Below are 15,980 nucleotides of genomic sequence, written 5' to 3' on the forward strand. Positions count from 1 at the left end.
TTCTAAAAAGCAGCCAGTAAAAAGCTCCTCCAGACAACCCTCCAACACCTACCGCATAAACTTGTCCAAGTTCCACAGTGTGCATTTAAGAAAGGGGAATCCTCACAGCTGCCATGATAAACATTATGCAGCTGAAATACTAGAAAAAAAAATGTGTCCTCAATTAAAATAGATAATTCTGACTGAAGTCACAATACCTAAGCATATCTTCTCTTATAAGCACAGAACTGCCCTAAATGCTGGAGAGGCTTTAAATAGCTACATGGTTGGCTCCTTCTCTGATAACCTAAGGAGACAGCTAACCTTTGAGAAACAAGTCCAGATGAGGAACGAATTAATATACTTCAAATAAGGTCACTCATGCAAATTGTTATAAAGAAAAGCTTTTGTAGGGGAAGGAAGATGAAGGAAAGAACCACCATTTAAACAAAAAAATGGTGAAAAGTATAGTAGGGCTTCATCTAAATCTAAGAGTTTAAACAGGAAGGTAGAGAGAAGGGGAGAAGCATCTCCTCTGTATTCACCTAATCACAGCTCAGATAATTTGTGCCTTTATGCTGATGTAATGGGAGGCTAAGAGAAACCAAGTTACAGATAAGAAAGTACACTGAGAAATGCTAGGTAACTTCTCATATTCCTTGTTCTGAAAGTAATGGGATATGAATTAGCCATTAGTGAAAAAAAATACTTCCTACAGCCAGTATTATCTTTCTCAATGAAGAGAGATCAGTGTATTCCCCAAATAAATGCTGTACATGAGCCAACCCAGAGATATGTATTAACTCCCAACTCTGGATCTGTATTTCCAGAACTTGTTTGTGTTGCAACAATCCTTTTGCTTTAAATATCTGAGAAATGCATTCCCCCCCACCATTTACTGGGGCGGGGCTGGGGAAATTTAAGTTTGAAGACATATAGTAATTTTCCTTTATTCCCAAGACATTTTTTAGGCTATCAACTTAAATTGATTATATAAACCCTTAGATATACATTAAAACAAAACACACTTCCCATTCAGAAGTTTTGCTACAGGCTTTGTTCAACTGACAAAATACACTAGGGAGTGTAAAAAATATTTATTCAGCCTAATTCAACATAACTGTGATTTGCAATACTTAAAAACAAGATTTACAACAGAGTAATGACCTTCTGCTACTCAGGTGAAATAATTTTATAATCCATACAGTATTTTTATAATTGTATTTTTACAATAGCTTTAACTTTCAGAGGAGACTGAGCTTTTCCCATGGAACAAGTTTCAAACCCACTAATTTGCATCATTCAATTCTTCGTGAGACTTTAAAAAACAGTAATAAATTTGTTGTAAGTATATACAGTGAAGACCACTGATAAACTATTTTCTTGAAATAAGGAATTCTGTAAGAAATACATATTATATTGTTTCAAGACTATCTTACAGAAAGCAGCAACTTTCAGAGGTTGCTACTCTATACTTAGAGTTTTATATAAAAGTGAGTCCACTAAGACAAATATATTCAGGAGACTTACAAGATTATAGTAATTCTTCAGTTACAGCAAGAACCTCAAAAGTATTTGATATTGATTGAATGTATAATTTTCAGTACCTGTATAATTTTTGAATACTAGTTGGTCATTATATACACTTTTGTACAGTTCTAAAATATTACATCTCAGTAATTAAGATAAACACACTATAGAAAAGGTACCATATTTTGAATTTCTCTAACATACATTATTGCAGTCAAATATGAAATCCATTCCGCATTTACTTCATTTCTGGTGAAAAGAAATATTTACTTATTAATATTTCCACTAAAAGATTTTTTTAAAACCTTTCTCCATGCATTTGACATACTAATATGAACAAGGAAAAAAAAACCTCAAACACCACCAACTTTGAGAAAAAACAAATAAATTCTTGTTAAGAAAAAATTTCAAGTACTAAATCTAGGTTAGGTCTGGTATGAATATTAAATGGCCGTATTATGTTTGTCAAAATTTAACTTCACAAAACAGTTAATTTCTGTTGAAATTAAGCTTATAAATACATCAAAACTCAAGTGCTAATGTGTCCCTCAGCTGGCTACTTTGAACATATTGCAACAGTAAAGCTTACTGTATAAATAAACTTAGTTCAGTACACATTTAAGATTTATCCTTTAGTCCTTTACAGAATGGAGGCAAGTTGTCTTAAGAGTGCCTAGCCCGCTGGTGCGTCCCACCCTCAGAGCAGGGACCCAGAGTGTCGTGGGGCCTCTTCCGGCTGAGCCTTCCAGGAGAAGCCTTCCACTGTCCATCCTTCCACTACAGCTGGTAGGGGCAGAACGGAGCCTAGTCCTGCTACACAGCTGAGTTACACACACAGGTTTGGAAGTTTAGCAGGATGCCCTAATCCATCAATTTAATGTCGCTTTAGTGTCCGATATTGTTTCCTCACACTTCTACCACTCTTTGTATTTACATAATCAAAAGGAACATGAAAACTAAACAAGTGCTCCAATACTTAACTATAAAATAAGCAACTGAAATTTACTTTCCTCCATGCAATTATTTTACTGTGGAGGAAAAAAAATGCTATCCAGCACCAGTTACAAAACAGTAAAAGAGCCATGAGAAAATAACTCTAAGCACTGCAGAAGATACAACAGGACAGTAAAAATTATCAGTAATAAAACAGTCTCTGGGAAGCCATGCTAGTTTCAACACCTAGTACTTAGGTGGCTAAAGCTGACACACAAGTCCTGTAGAGAGTGATCTATCTTCTGCTTCCTCTGACCAGTCAGAGTATTTTACACTCCCTGTCTGACACCAGCAAAAACCAAGGAAATCTTTATTGACTGATGTCCCACGATTACTTCTCCTTGGTAATGACGCACATTTCCTTTCTAAAAAAAATTCCCTTCATTGTGTGAAATGCTGAACTGGATGACAGCATGGGTGTGAGAACATGTATAGAAAGGGCATTTGAATATAGCCTACATTAACTACACAATTTAAAATGGTCTTATTCTGTAGTTGATGCTTTTTTTTTTTTCTGTTGAGCATATTGGCTCAAAGAAAATAATTCAGAAGCCTGTTGCCCAACAGAAATACCCTAAAATAATGAAAGCCAAGTCACATTCTTAGGTTCAGTTGTTGCTGAAAGGATTTACCCTGCCACAAGACAGTGCTTTATTATATTTCAAGAAAAAAAAAAAAAAAATAGGAGCAGCAACTTATCACAATTCTCCACTACTGTGCAATAACAATGGAACCAATACAACATGGAAACCTGTTAGGTGAGACCGTGCGACATCTGGAGATCACAGCTTTATGCTCCTTCTTGCTCAGGATAATTTAAAATTTTGCGGTGAGCTTGGCGCAAATATTGCTGCTGTTTGAAGTAAACCTTAAAAGCTCCTTTTATAGCAACAAAAGCAATTCCACCCTGAAATAAAAAGATATTTTGAAAACCTGCACAGCTCAGTGTCACATCATTGCAAATGTTCTTTTTAAAAACTTCTGGTCAAAGAAGATTTGTTTTCCAATCATATAGCATTTTCTTTCAAAGTTTAGCTAATTAGGGTAATTCCAAATGAGTATATAAATGTTTTCTGCCACAATGCACTGTTACAGAGGTTAATGTTATTTAAAGGCATTACATACTGGATCTAAAAAGCCTTTTGAAAGTTCTTATTTGCTTGGAAGTCTGACAAGTATTAAAAAACAATAATCAAAATACACCCTATTTAAAGAACAAAGTAAAAAGCAGATATGTGTCTGCTTTCCTCCCTTCTCCAAATATATACTATACATGGCACAAGGATAATACTGTTTACCATTCTATAAGCAGACTGTGAAAAAGGCCACTTGCCAGAAGCAAGTGTGGAGTGAAATAAAATCTGTTTTTTGTAAAGCAAACCTTTTTTTCAGAAAGTTTTACAGTATGTTTATCTCAACTCTTCAAAATAAGAAGAGACACTACGAAGCCTTTAGTCTGCATGAATGGTTGCAATATCACTGTTTCTTCCACATGGAAGAGAGGGTGCATAAACACGTTGGAATTGAAAACGGGCGGAATTGGCAGTCAGATGACCAGGGATACCATCTTACCAAACTCAGTGTGCTTCCCCTTGAAAGGCTGCAAGCCAGAGATTGTCTCCTCTCTTTGTCCTCCCCCCTCCATTCAACTTCTATGGAGAGTTTATTTTTCTCTCCTTATTTTAATACATAACAAAGGGATTCTCTCAAAGAATTAGTAAACAAGCTAATATAAAAAGGTTGATAATATAAACCCCAGTCTTCTCTTGCAGAGATTGTTCTCAGAAGATGCTGGTTCCTTATCTTCATTATCACCCTTAATTACTGCTAAGGTCTGCCTAGTACAGTACCAGATACAAGTTTCAGCCTTATCTGGAACTGACATTAGTTTCAGTCATAAGGACAAAGTCTCTCATGCACATGATGCTTGTCCACAGCCAAGATAGGCAACCTTAAAATGAAACCCCTTCCCTTAATCAAATGTCACTCAAGTTGTCAATCAGCTTGTGTTTCTTTTTACTTTTCCTCCTTCCTCTCGCAACACAACACTTCATATTCCCATGTGATTATCATTTATGAAACAAACAATACTGAATCTTACCAAGATCGTCCTTTGCAAATTTGAGTTAACACTGCTGAACATCAGCTTGCCAACTATCGTGGCGATAGTAGGGAAAACTAGAGCTCCACATAGAATACGTGTAGCAGAGACATGATCTGCCAAAGGGTTGGCCTCTGCTGGGATACGAGGAACGGGACATCCAATGCCTAAAGGGATAAGAGTGGGGGAAGAAAAGGTTACGTAGCTGCTACCTCAAACAGAACACAGAAAGCACATTAGGGCCACATACAACTCCATTACAAATCTATAGCCTAGTTACTTTGAGAACTGTCCACTTCTCAGTGAATATTCTGGTTCCATTAAATGGCCGTATTCATTTTTACGTTCAAATAACAGCCACGATTTTCAGTAGCTTCTTTTATTACTAAGGCCTTAACTGAAACCATGCTTCTGCTCCTTTTGCCCCACCTTTCTCACTAAGTGCTATACAAACACAATCTAAATAGACTCAACATAAAATAGAGGGAAGGTGTGAATCACCTTTACTTAAGAATGGTGAAAACTACTTGCCTATCCCATCCCCATCTCCTAACAAGACGAATTCAAGTTTGGTATTTCCTTCTAAATTTAATCACATTACCTGGAAATATGCTGTTCAAAATTTGTAGCTTATTAGAGTATTTGCGCCACAGTCTGAGCACATAGTCCTCCCAACGAATCATCTTGCCCAGTATTAGCATGACTGGGATAGTGGGAAGTCCAATCAAAAGAAATAAAGGATCAGCTCTCTCCATGACGTCAAGACCTTCTTTGTGACCCACAACCTGGTAAATATGTATATAATTGACAAACATAACACAGGCCACAACTGCACAAAGAATATAACTTTCAAAAAGTCTAGTTTGTTTGGGGCTGCCCACGCATTTAAAGTTAAAGAAAAAAAAAAGAATACTGTTTTACCTAATGTACTCAGTTATCCCTTTGCATCCTTGGTTGCTTATCAAGCTACCAACCCTAGCTTGCAAGTCATTAAACTTGCAGAGAGCTGTAACACGATTCCTTACCATCTCATGAAAATTTTGTTAAGTAAAAGTCTAAACATCTGAAAGATCAAAATAGCATGCCTTCCAAAGTGCAAAGAAGAATTTACAATTCTAGAATTATTAATTCTACACTCAGAAATTGATTAGATACTACTCTTTAAAGGATAAATTGATAGCAAGTACCTCAGAATGCTTTACTCAAGGATTTCTATCATGTAGGAATACCTTATGCAACAGAGAAGTATTGCTTCTCCAGACTATGCAGGAAGAAGTACATTATTTTAACTGTAGTGGAAATAGCAGCATATCTTCACTTGTCCCTTATTTTTAAACTTGGTTAGTGCTACGGTTTTAAAGGACAGTCATTACTGGTGTGTCTAAACCTTTCTACTGGCACACGAACACAAAAAAATCAGAGACTTTGCCATTTACGAAATGTACGTATTACAACTGTAACAGAATAGTGCCTTATGTTTTCCTAAAAAGTACATACTTTTTATTTTAAATAAGTAACTTTAATAAAGCTGAGGACAAAAAAAGAAATTAAAGTGGTAAATATGCTCCAGAGTTGTCTCAATTTAAGAATTACTAAATGCTAACAAAGTCTTTGAAGTGCTTCTAGAAACAACACGCTCTTTCATTACTTTTTCCATGAGAATCCAGGAAGAGTAAAACCACCAAAATAATAATTATTACATTTATCAGGCACTGCATTAATTTCCTGATGTGGTTTTATTGACTTCTTGTTTTTCCCCACAAATGCAAAAAGTCATCAAGTCTTCACTTGCCAAAACTTCAAATTAGGTGGTAAGAACATGCAACGATAGGAAAATTCAAAAAAACCACTCCAAAACACAGTACTTCTGGAATAGGTAGGATACAAGGAAGAAGCTAATGTACCACAGTACCTTCAAACTGTACTTTTTAGCCTTGCTTTGAAAACCATTCCATTTCATTCTTCTAGAACAGGAAGTTCTGTTATACACCACAGCCTCTAAAAACAGGCATAACGAATATTGTTGCTGCCTGAAGATTATTGCTGAAAAAAATATCCAGCACTTGTCTTCCAGCTTCTTCACTATCTTCCACCCAAATTGTGATATCCTTTTTCTCCTTATAGTCCTTGTCCATCAAAAATAGCCTCAGTACCTTGTCTCTTTTGCTTTAGATTACTATTTCTCCGTTTCCACTAACCCCATATGATTTGTTACTGACATAGCTACCACTGGAGTCACAATGTCAATTCTGTATTTATTTTTCCTCCATCTGAAGCTCAACCTTTAAAAATAGCTTATGTGCTTCTCTCCAGCTCTTCAACTGAAGGAAAGGAGTCTGAAATGCATCAGGAAACAAGTTGTATCAAACCTACGAAATCTAGGGTGGCAACAGGGATGGAGCAGCTTCCCTCCACTCCCAGTTTAATCTCCTCCATTATAATAAAAAATAAATTATTCCCTTACCCAGCATGCCATCCACTTGATGAAAAAAACATGACAGAGGAAAATAGCTAATTCTTCATACCTGGAGTTTGACCAGCTGTCTAAAGTAATGTTTAGACAGATCCTCATTTCAAAAGTAAAACAACTACAGAAAGAAGCGTTTATCTTTCCATTTGGTCATGTAGTTCTAGAGAAGCTAAAAAGATCATGTAAGTTCCTACAGAAAAAGGCTCAGTGTAGCAGTGAGCAAGGCGGTAAGGACCAGTACATTTCACAAAGTCTAGCTGTGGTATTACAGATGGTTGCAATGTTTCTGTAAGGGCCACAACAAGAACAAAACAGCAGATGAGGAAATTCCTGAGTGTACCATTTGGTAATCTAGAGACTCATCCACTGGAATGGAGGAGCTACTGAAAGTCATTCGCCATCAGTTATGCAGCCGCTTGAGCCTGGCCACACTGGTACCAGGGAGACTGCATCAACTCACTCAGGCTCCACTGCAAGTGACTGTCATACACATTTCTGCTGTGAGATCACGTACAAACAGAACCAAAACAGCACACAATCTTGAGATGGAGTGACATGCAGAACTGCAGGGCAGTACCACACAATTCGAGTAGTGCCATATGACTTCCATGGGTAAGGGCTAGGTTATATATTTAAAATTAGAACCGTGCAGAGGAATACTTATTAGCATACAGATTTGTTAATTCTATTTACAACTGAATTAGCATCAGAAATACTTTTATGCCTCAAGCAAAATACAGGTTATGGGCTTGATATAGGCATCAACAACTGAAATGGTAACAAAGGGCCTTCTAGATGTATAATCTATGAAAACTCTTGCCTTGTAGTGGAACTAGGACAGCTGTGAACAAGTCCTTCCACAGTTAATAGTCTACCACCTGTCAACGTTATTTTCATATCTAAATAGCGAGCTTGCAAGAACCGAAGTACGAAAACCAAGTATTTTTTCCCTTTCAACTAACCATGCAGTCTGAAGTGATCAAAAGAACATACTATAAATTTGCGGTGTTTTGCATTTGTTGTTTATGAATTAGTCTCACCATTCAGAGCATGCATATACAATAAAAAAGTGGTAGGACTGAAAAATTCACCATGTCTCAACCATTTGAATGTTACCAGCAGAAGTTTTTACAGGAGAAGAAGAGATTAGTCTCTTGTCTCTTCTGAAGAATCGGACTACTCATTATGAGTAGTTAGGTGGTAACGGCACCTTTTCTGCAAGAACAGAAGTGGGTTCACCAGCCTGCCATACTAAGGGCAGTCAGCTGCGGCAGTAGTGAATTTTGTTAGCTGCAGACTGAACCACATTTGAACGGGCATCCTTGGCTTTATGCAGTATGATCAGTTAAAAATGAAAAGCTTTCTATTCACCCATCTTGAATTCACTTGTTAACTACACTGAAAGTGCTGAAAGCAGCTACAGCACCTTTTAAGCCAAGGAAGGAGGAGTCTTAATTAACTGACTTGTTCTTTAGAAGACTTGCTTTCAAAGCTGGTAAGAAGAGGGAATACATGTGTACCTGCATCACTGTCACAGCTCCATATGTAACAGCTGTCCAGTATATAGAGCCCACCATTATTCCAGCTGCAGCAAATGGACATGCCTTTGAGATCAGTCGATCTGCAAGATCCAAAATGTAAACAACTGGACCTATGATAAAGGAAAAGTAAGGTTTCAAGATACATATGTATGTGTGTGTGTGTATATATATATATATAAGCATCCTGAAGAAAACTCTCAGCATCTGTCACTGATAAGAAAGAATGAAATTGGCAAAATACAAGACTGACATCCCACACATGCTGTTTAAATAAGAACATACAATTTAAAAGCTACTAAACTAAACTTGTAAGTTATTTCTACTTAACATTTCATTCACTGCAACATCTTTCCGAGACATTAATATATTGGTTGAAGCACTGACAATTTACCCACTACAGCTGACCAGCTTCCTTTTTCTGTGTTCAGTCAGAATTGTTCTTCTGTAGAAACTGTTTTATGCTTAGTGGCTTTTTTGTTAGATATTCTAGTTTTCAAAAGGAAGAAACACTGATGAGTTATGTACTTCATGTGCTTACCTTTGACAGCTTCACCTGAGAATTCTGTCACTAAACTATCCTGCTCTGCAGTAAAAAGTAGCACAGTCAATAGGAAAGATTCCTGCAGCTCAAAGAGGATGTATTAATATTTTTAGTGAACCACCTCTCAAACGTTGGAGGGAAAAAACCTTCTATTCAGGTTATTTAGTGTTTTTGACAACAATGCATGAATAGTTTCATTGTTCTGTCTATGGACAACTGCACTTTCCAGATTTACACAGAGCAGGACATTACCCTGACCAACTCTAGTGAGCTAAACAAGGGCATGCTTTTCTTTGAGAGACTGCAAGAGCACCAAACCAAAGCCAGAAGCTGAAGTCTGAAATGTATGTATGGAAGCGAAAAATGTCATCACTGTATCAGATTCCATGTTACTTTTGTATTTGTCAACTAATTCTCCATAAAGACTGCCCTTCCCCAGCTTATATGCATGAATAGTTCTTCTTAGCTCCCTCTTTTTTTTTTTTTTTTTTTTTTTACCAAAATCAGTGAAAATATTAAAGTTGTTATTCTCAAAACCAGCCTATAGGCATTCTTCAAGTAACTAATCCTCCAGGTCTCTCATCACTGTTTACCATCTCCGTCCTATAATTGCTTTAATTATTTTACTACTAAATCTTTTATCTTTTTTTTCTTGGGGGGTGGGGGGGGGAGGAGTGGGGCGGCAGTGAGGGCAGGGTAATGAAAGAGTGATCTCTTGAGCAATGGTATTAAATGGCTTACCGACTTCCACTAGATGAATTTCAATTGCCAGGCCAGTTAGGCAATTGCCAGGCTATTTCGTACACCTGTCCTGACCTGTATGCCATTTTCTTCCTGACCTCTGATAAAGCGAAACTTGTTCTGACCTTGCACAGAATTGAGAAGATTAGGTGCCAAGGATTTTTTTTCTTTTTTGCCTTTCTAAAGGTAAAGGTACTGTATTTGGTACTCTCCAAATATACAAAAATTACTTGCAGTTCTAATTCTTAGCTTGAATACTCCTAGTACATAACAATTTTATATTCTCAGTTTTTTAGGGTGGTGATAACTTAGCACCCTGTTCCCAAAGAGATTGCCTCTCAATTATGATATTTACACCAAATTAATTAAAAGCTGTGCATTTCAACATACAACCAAGATTTGAAATTCAATTCAAAAGAAGTTTGCAGAAAATTTATTTCCATCAGCCACACTGACAAAATTGTAACTCCTGTTTCATGACTAAGTTGGTTCTTCTCTTTCAACAAAACAGCTCTAGTGTGAAAGCTTTCAAAACAACCAGTTCCACTCAGCTCAAGTCAGCCAGTGAAAAAAAGGAACAGGAACAACTAATTGAACTTGTTCATTGTCATGTTTTATCAACACTGGTATTCTTGTAAAGCACTCCCAAAGCACACGTTTTGGGGTGGGGTTCCCTCCCCCATTTGTTTGGGGTTTGTTTTGTTTTTGTTGTTGTTTTTTTAAAGAACAGGGCAGTATTTTACATACTGTCTGTACAGTAGTAGCATCCCAAAACCTTGTAGAAGGATTGCCACTTTTTTTTTTCCACCCCCATACACAGTTATGTATGTGAATACCATACTGAAGAGCTGCAATTTAAACACATTTCATTATATACCATTTTGACAGAAGTGATTGTAAATATTGCCAAGTTATGTATCAGACTAGTGGGTAGTCCTAAGCAACTTGGGCAGAATATTGCTTAATGTACTCTCTAACTCTGCTGAAGCCTTAAATTCTTAAACTACTACTCATGTACCTCTAATTGGTTACCTTTGCGTGCATCTTCTAATACAGCATGCGTTCTTTGTTTTAGTCATAAGCTCTAGTTTTAAGGGCAGGAAGCATCTTCCTGTGTGGCTTGTAAGACAATAAACACCTCACCAGCACCCTGCTTCAAGTACGCCAACCAATGTAAATTAATCCATAAGTAGTTGACAGAGTGTAACTATAGTTAATTTATTCTTGAGTTGAGCATTCTATTATTGGTTAGGTACCAAAATTAAACGGTCTCTGAAGAAGGAACACTACTTAAAATAAAAAGAACTGGAAAAAGCAGTTCCACTATTACCAGTTATGTTTAACTTTCCGGGACAGACTTAAAGTGCTGGGATGTCTATCAATGTGCTGAAAGTAGCAACAAGGTCATAAGACTGCAAGCACTAAATGCACAGTAGTTTAGACATCTTGACTATTTCCCACAGTCAATGGAAAAAGTTCTCTAGTTGCACCATTTTGAAAACCTGTGTTTGTTTGAAGAAGGTGAAGGCAAGAGACTCAAAAACCCTGTCGTATTTGGTGAGTCCTAAAGGGCAACACAAAGCACTGAAGCCTGCCTTACACATCTTGGCAAGGCGATATGGCACCACAAGTCTAACACTAAAAGTGCTAACAAGTTGCACCTACTGATACTAACCATTAAAAGAAGTAAGCTACAGAGTTAAGTATAGAATCTTGAGGAAAAAAAATAGAAAACATTGTTCCAATGATTTTTTTTTTTAATTAGCCCTTTAGGAAGGAAGTAGTGAGAAAGGAAGACAAATCTAGCTGTTTCTTTTAAGATGGATTAAGGAAGAAGCAGGAAATTAAATATCACTGATATACGAATTAAGGAAGGAAATACAAAACACAATATTTTTCATTTTGTAAAAACTATCATGCTTTAACAGAGCTTTTTCTGCTAAACTGTTTTCTATTTATTAAACTGAAATAATTATCTAAAAAGATATTTCAGTTTACTTTCAAAGTTACAATAATATTTTCCTATTTAATAAAAAAAAAAGTCCTCAGAAGAAAGGAAAACAGCTCCTAAGAATGGAGTAACTCCAATCTCTACAACTGATATGCACTATTAAATCTGAAATGGAATTACAACTTTAAGAAGATGCATCACTATAGGCGTTGTTTTTAATTGGCAAACACATAAAAAGACACCCACTGTTACTTATAAAGATATTCGTTGATGTCTCCTCAAGTTGGTATTGCTTCAAAACTGTAATCATAAAAGAAGCTGTGTTAGGGAGTTCCCTTTCACAGAAACTTGTTTTCAGAAAAAAGTTTCCAGTGGTACATTAGAGAAGTCTTAATGTAAATAAGTTTCTGAATTATAATACTTCAGGGAAACTTCAGTCGTTCCTTTTTCCCTGCTCAAGGAATTTTAGTTTCTTGAATGGTATGACTGGTAATGTCTTCAAAAGATACCTGCAGCAGCAGAGACGGGGGTTCTGGCAAGACTGCTTGAAAACATCTTACTGTCTGCCTGGTGTGACCTTGACTGGCCTATAGTTGACTTGTGGTATCAACAGTTCTGGGCTACGAGAAGGAGCTACAAAAGGGCAAGACTGTAAGGCACTTCAAGCTCATGATTGATGTTTGATAGACCCTAACTCATTTCCCTGCTCTACTATCAATGTCTTGTGCACTGTTACACAGGTCTGAATTTTTATGCCCTTCTCATCTTTAAAAAGGGGAAAAGATGGTATTGTGAGGGGGAAATACATTAAAAGATTCTTGCGTGCCTGCAAGCAAGAGCTGAACAATCCTGTGCAAGAATTTTAGGCTGTCTTCAGAAGCTGGGAGTGTTAGGATTTAGGAATCTTAGCTTTCAAATGAAGTATGCCACAAACTGCAAGAACAAATGAAAATGCCTGTTGTTGTTTAGGTGCATGTATCCTCTCCAAGCTATAGCTGCTTCCCCTTTTTCCCACTGCCAAAATTAAAAGCAAATGCAGCTCATATTACAGCTTCATCATTCAAATACAGGCAAGAATTTTAAACAGCTTCAAGTTTTATTGTACTTTGTAAGTATCCAGATATCAGACCATTTTATTCCCCAAAGCCAAATGCTTAATATTATCACTTGATGCCTTCTTTATGATGGAGATTAAGATTCCTCTCTACATTATAGCAAAGCTGAATTGTGGCTGATATATGAACAACTTGGTAGTAAGCTTCATGGTGGTTTATGTTTTCTTGAATGTCAACAATACACTAGTACATATTTTCTTTCCTATTACTCGGTGTTCCATCATGGAAATAAATGTCATCACCCTATAAAATTCTCTTCACAGCTTAATTTTGTCAGCCGTTATACTAACAGAAAAGAGGTCCTGTCCCAAAGAGCTGACAGTGCAAGTTATGTTCAGCTGTTTCATTACAAAAATAAGATACTTTAAAAATATCTTCTTTAAAATCCTCTAAATGCCTGTACTCACGTGCTATATCAACATTTCTTTAACAAGCAGTTTTAAACAAAATTTTAAGTTTCCATAGCAACATTTCATTTTCTTGCACCATATAACATATTGGCAAATGAGGGCTGGAATAACAGCATCCACTGCTAATTTAAATATATGCAACATAGTGTGCAATGTCCTACTCAGCCACTCAAGCAAGCAGACTCTGGAAGACCATCTCCAACTTTTTTCTTTCACCTTGACAAACAGAGCTAGAGCTATAGCAGTGCCCAGCAATCAGATATTCTGCCTCTTGAATATAGGGCAATATTGACTCAGCAATATCTCCCAAACAAAGAAAAAATATGGGGGTTTAGGTTGCTCAGTGAGGTTCTCAGTCTCCCTTGATAACAATTTCTGTGCAAGCTGAGGAAAAAGCAGGGGATGTGTTTATGTACTAATATGTGGGAATTGCTGAAAGAAGTCTCCTTCTGCTCAAAAGAAAAAAAAAAAAAAATCACATTAACCATGAATTAATTATAGGTCAATCACTTATACTATTTATCGATATACCTAAGTGGAACACATCCAGAATTTTCAGAAGGTATTTAATTAAGCCACCAAATAGGACACAAGCAGAATATAAAGTTATTTCTTCCTGTCTGGAAAAGGGAATAGCCAAGTTTTCAACAGAACCGATGCTCCAAGCACAAAAAAGGAAAAAAAAAGACGTAGGAACAACATAAAGAAACAACCCATTATATTATGTTTAAAATTTAAATGATACATATCTTACCTAACTTTGGAAATACTATTAAATATTCTGCATTGCACTGAGGACAAGCAACTCTAGCAGTACTGTTTCCTCTTTGCTTTTCATCCACCCAGCGCTGTAGACAAGTCTGATGAACCCATTTCGTAGAGCCCCTGCACCTGCAAGGTCTCACCCACTCTGCTGTCCGATCATCCTCATCGGTAGCAAAACAAACCCAGCAGCTTCTGTAATTACAGGAAGGAAAAAATTAAATATGTTTTGGTATTTTTAAAAGTAAACTCTCACATGTGAAAGCATGTAGCTTTAGAAAATGTGCACCTAGAGGAGATGATGCTTGTTGCTTCATTCATAATCACCAAAAATGTATTTTGTACAACGGTCTTGTTCTGGTATTAACATAATATTACAGACAGCTAAACAACGGGTTTTAATACAGTATGAATTACTAAATGAACTTTTAGATAATTTATTAATTACAAAGCATTGAGACTGTAGTTCAACTTCTGAATAATTCATCATATGAAAAATCCATATATTTTTAAATGTATTATCATCTCCTCCTACAGCAGACATTTTGGTAAGTTTTTAAAATTAAAAATAGAAGATCAATACAGTAGTCTGTTACTTGGGAAACCAACTCCAAACTACTTAAATGACAAAACAGCATAAATGACACAATGTATTAAAAAAGAAACCATAAATAAATATATTCAATTCACTCCCTCTCCTTGGAAAGGGAAAGTACTTCATTCAGATAATTAATATTACACAAAATTGATTTAAGTTACAAAGTACTTCAAGCATACTAAGGTACCACTAGAGAAGGAAATTTCGGCACTGAAGAATTATCTGGATATATAAAATTCAAACATACTAATTCTATAACACAAGACTGACAGGCTATGTGACCTGAAGAGTAGTAGTAGTACCCTAGTAATTCCCAGATATCTGATCGGATGATTAGGCCAGACTCTTGGACACCTTACAACTTGCAAGAGAACGGAAAATATGGACCTAAACTAGGAAAATACCAGATATGTTGACCCAATAATTTAGTTTTTACTGTGAAGTAACTTGCTAATGCCTATACTGAAGATACTGAAGTTTAGATCATAAACTAGAACCTAACAAAATCGGGATCTTACTACAAATATAATCTGATTTGATAAAATTTTTAGATAAGTATTTTACACAAGCCATTGCAATTGTAGTTAAACCCTTACAAAAGTGTGTAGCAACAGCATCCCTATAATTTAATATCAAGATACAATTTAACTAGACATTAAGTACTAACTGAAGTTTTGTAGCACACTTTTGATGCTTCACTTTCATTCTCTTAATTTGAGTAACATCATTAAGATAAAACAGTTAAAGGCTTCTTATGTGTAACCACTAACAGACAGTAATTGAGATAGTAGGAAGCTGAGTAATATTCTAGCACTACTAAACAAAATAATGCTAAGATTAAAGAATCTTGACTGTAGTTTCTATGTGGGGATGCTACAGTGGTTCATGACACTTTTCTCCCTCCTCTAGCATTTGCTGTCAGTAACAAATCTTCTTCCTAGCCTTTTAAACTCTTCCATCAATGTTTTTTTTTTGTTTCAGCTTCTCAACTACTCCACCTTTATTCCCTCCCCTCCTCATATGTTTTGTTTCAGTCTGCCCTTTCTGCATCCCATCTCTAACCTTTGTTAGCATCTGGGAGGAGAAATTACAGTTTAGAATTCATAGAATCATCACAGAATCATAGAATGGTTTGGGTCAGGAGGGACCCTATAGACCATCCACTTCCAACCCCCCTGCCATGGGCAGGGACTCATTCCACTAGACCAGGTTGCTCAAAGCCCCATCCAGCCTGGGCTTGAACACTTC

The 15,980-nt window shown here is 36.4% G+C and overlaps 1 protein-coding gene across 2 annotated transcripts in view; it reads right to left on the reverse strand.

The window, feature by feature from the left end:
* Nucleotides 1-1,057: 1,057 nt before the first annotated feature.
* The window catches only part of MARCHF5 (membrane associated ring-CH-type finger 5), a 34,613-nt gene continuing 19,690 nt past the window's right edge, over nucleotides 1,058-15,980 (reverse strand). The window contains exons 2-6 of one of the 2 annotated variants that reach the window (XM_075423488.1): nucleotides 14,127-14,329; nucleotides 8,594-8,694; nucleotides 5,205-5,388; nucleotides 4,604-4,770; nucleotides 1,058-3,409 (exon numbers count right to left, since the gene is read on the reverse strand). In XM_075423488.1, the coding sequence (XP_075279603.1) occupies nucleotides 3,293-3,409; nucleotides 4,604-4,770; nucleotides 5,205-5,388; nucleotides 8,594-8,694; nucleotides 14,127-14,329 (772 nt within the window). In that variant the 3' untranslated portion in view covers nucleotides 1,058-3,292. Of the gene's footprint in view, nucleotides 3,410-4,603; nucleotides 4,771-5,204; nucleotides 5,389-8,593; nucleotides 8,725-14,126; nucleotides 14,330-15,980 lie in introns of both variants that reach the window. The other variant, XM_075423487.1, reaches the window with a different exon arrangement.

The sequence above is a fragment of the Opisthocomus hoazin genome, chromosome 6, assembly GCF_030867145.1.
Source record: "Opisthocomus hoazin isolate bOpiHoa1 chromosome 6, bOpiHoa1.hap1, whole genome shotgun sequence".
Classification (NCBI taxonomy): domain Eukaryota; kingdom Metazoa; phylum Chordata; class Aves; order Opisthocomiformes; family Opisthocomidae; genus Opisthocomus; species Opisthocomus hoazin.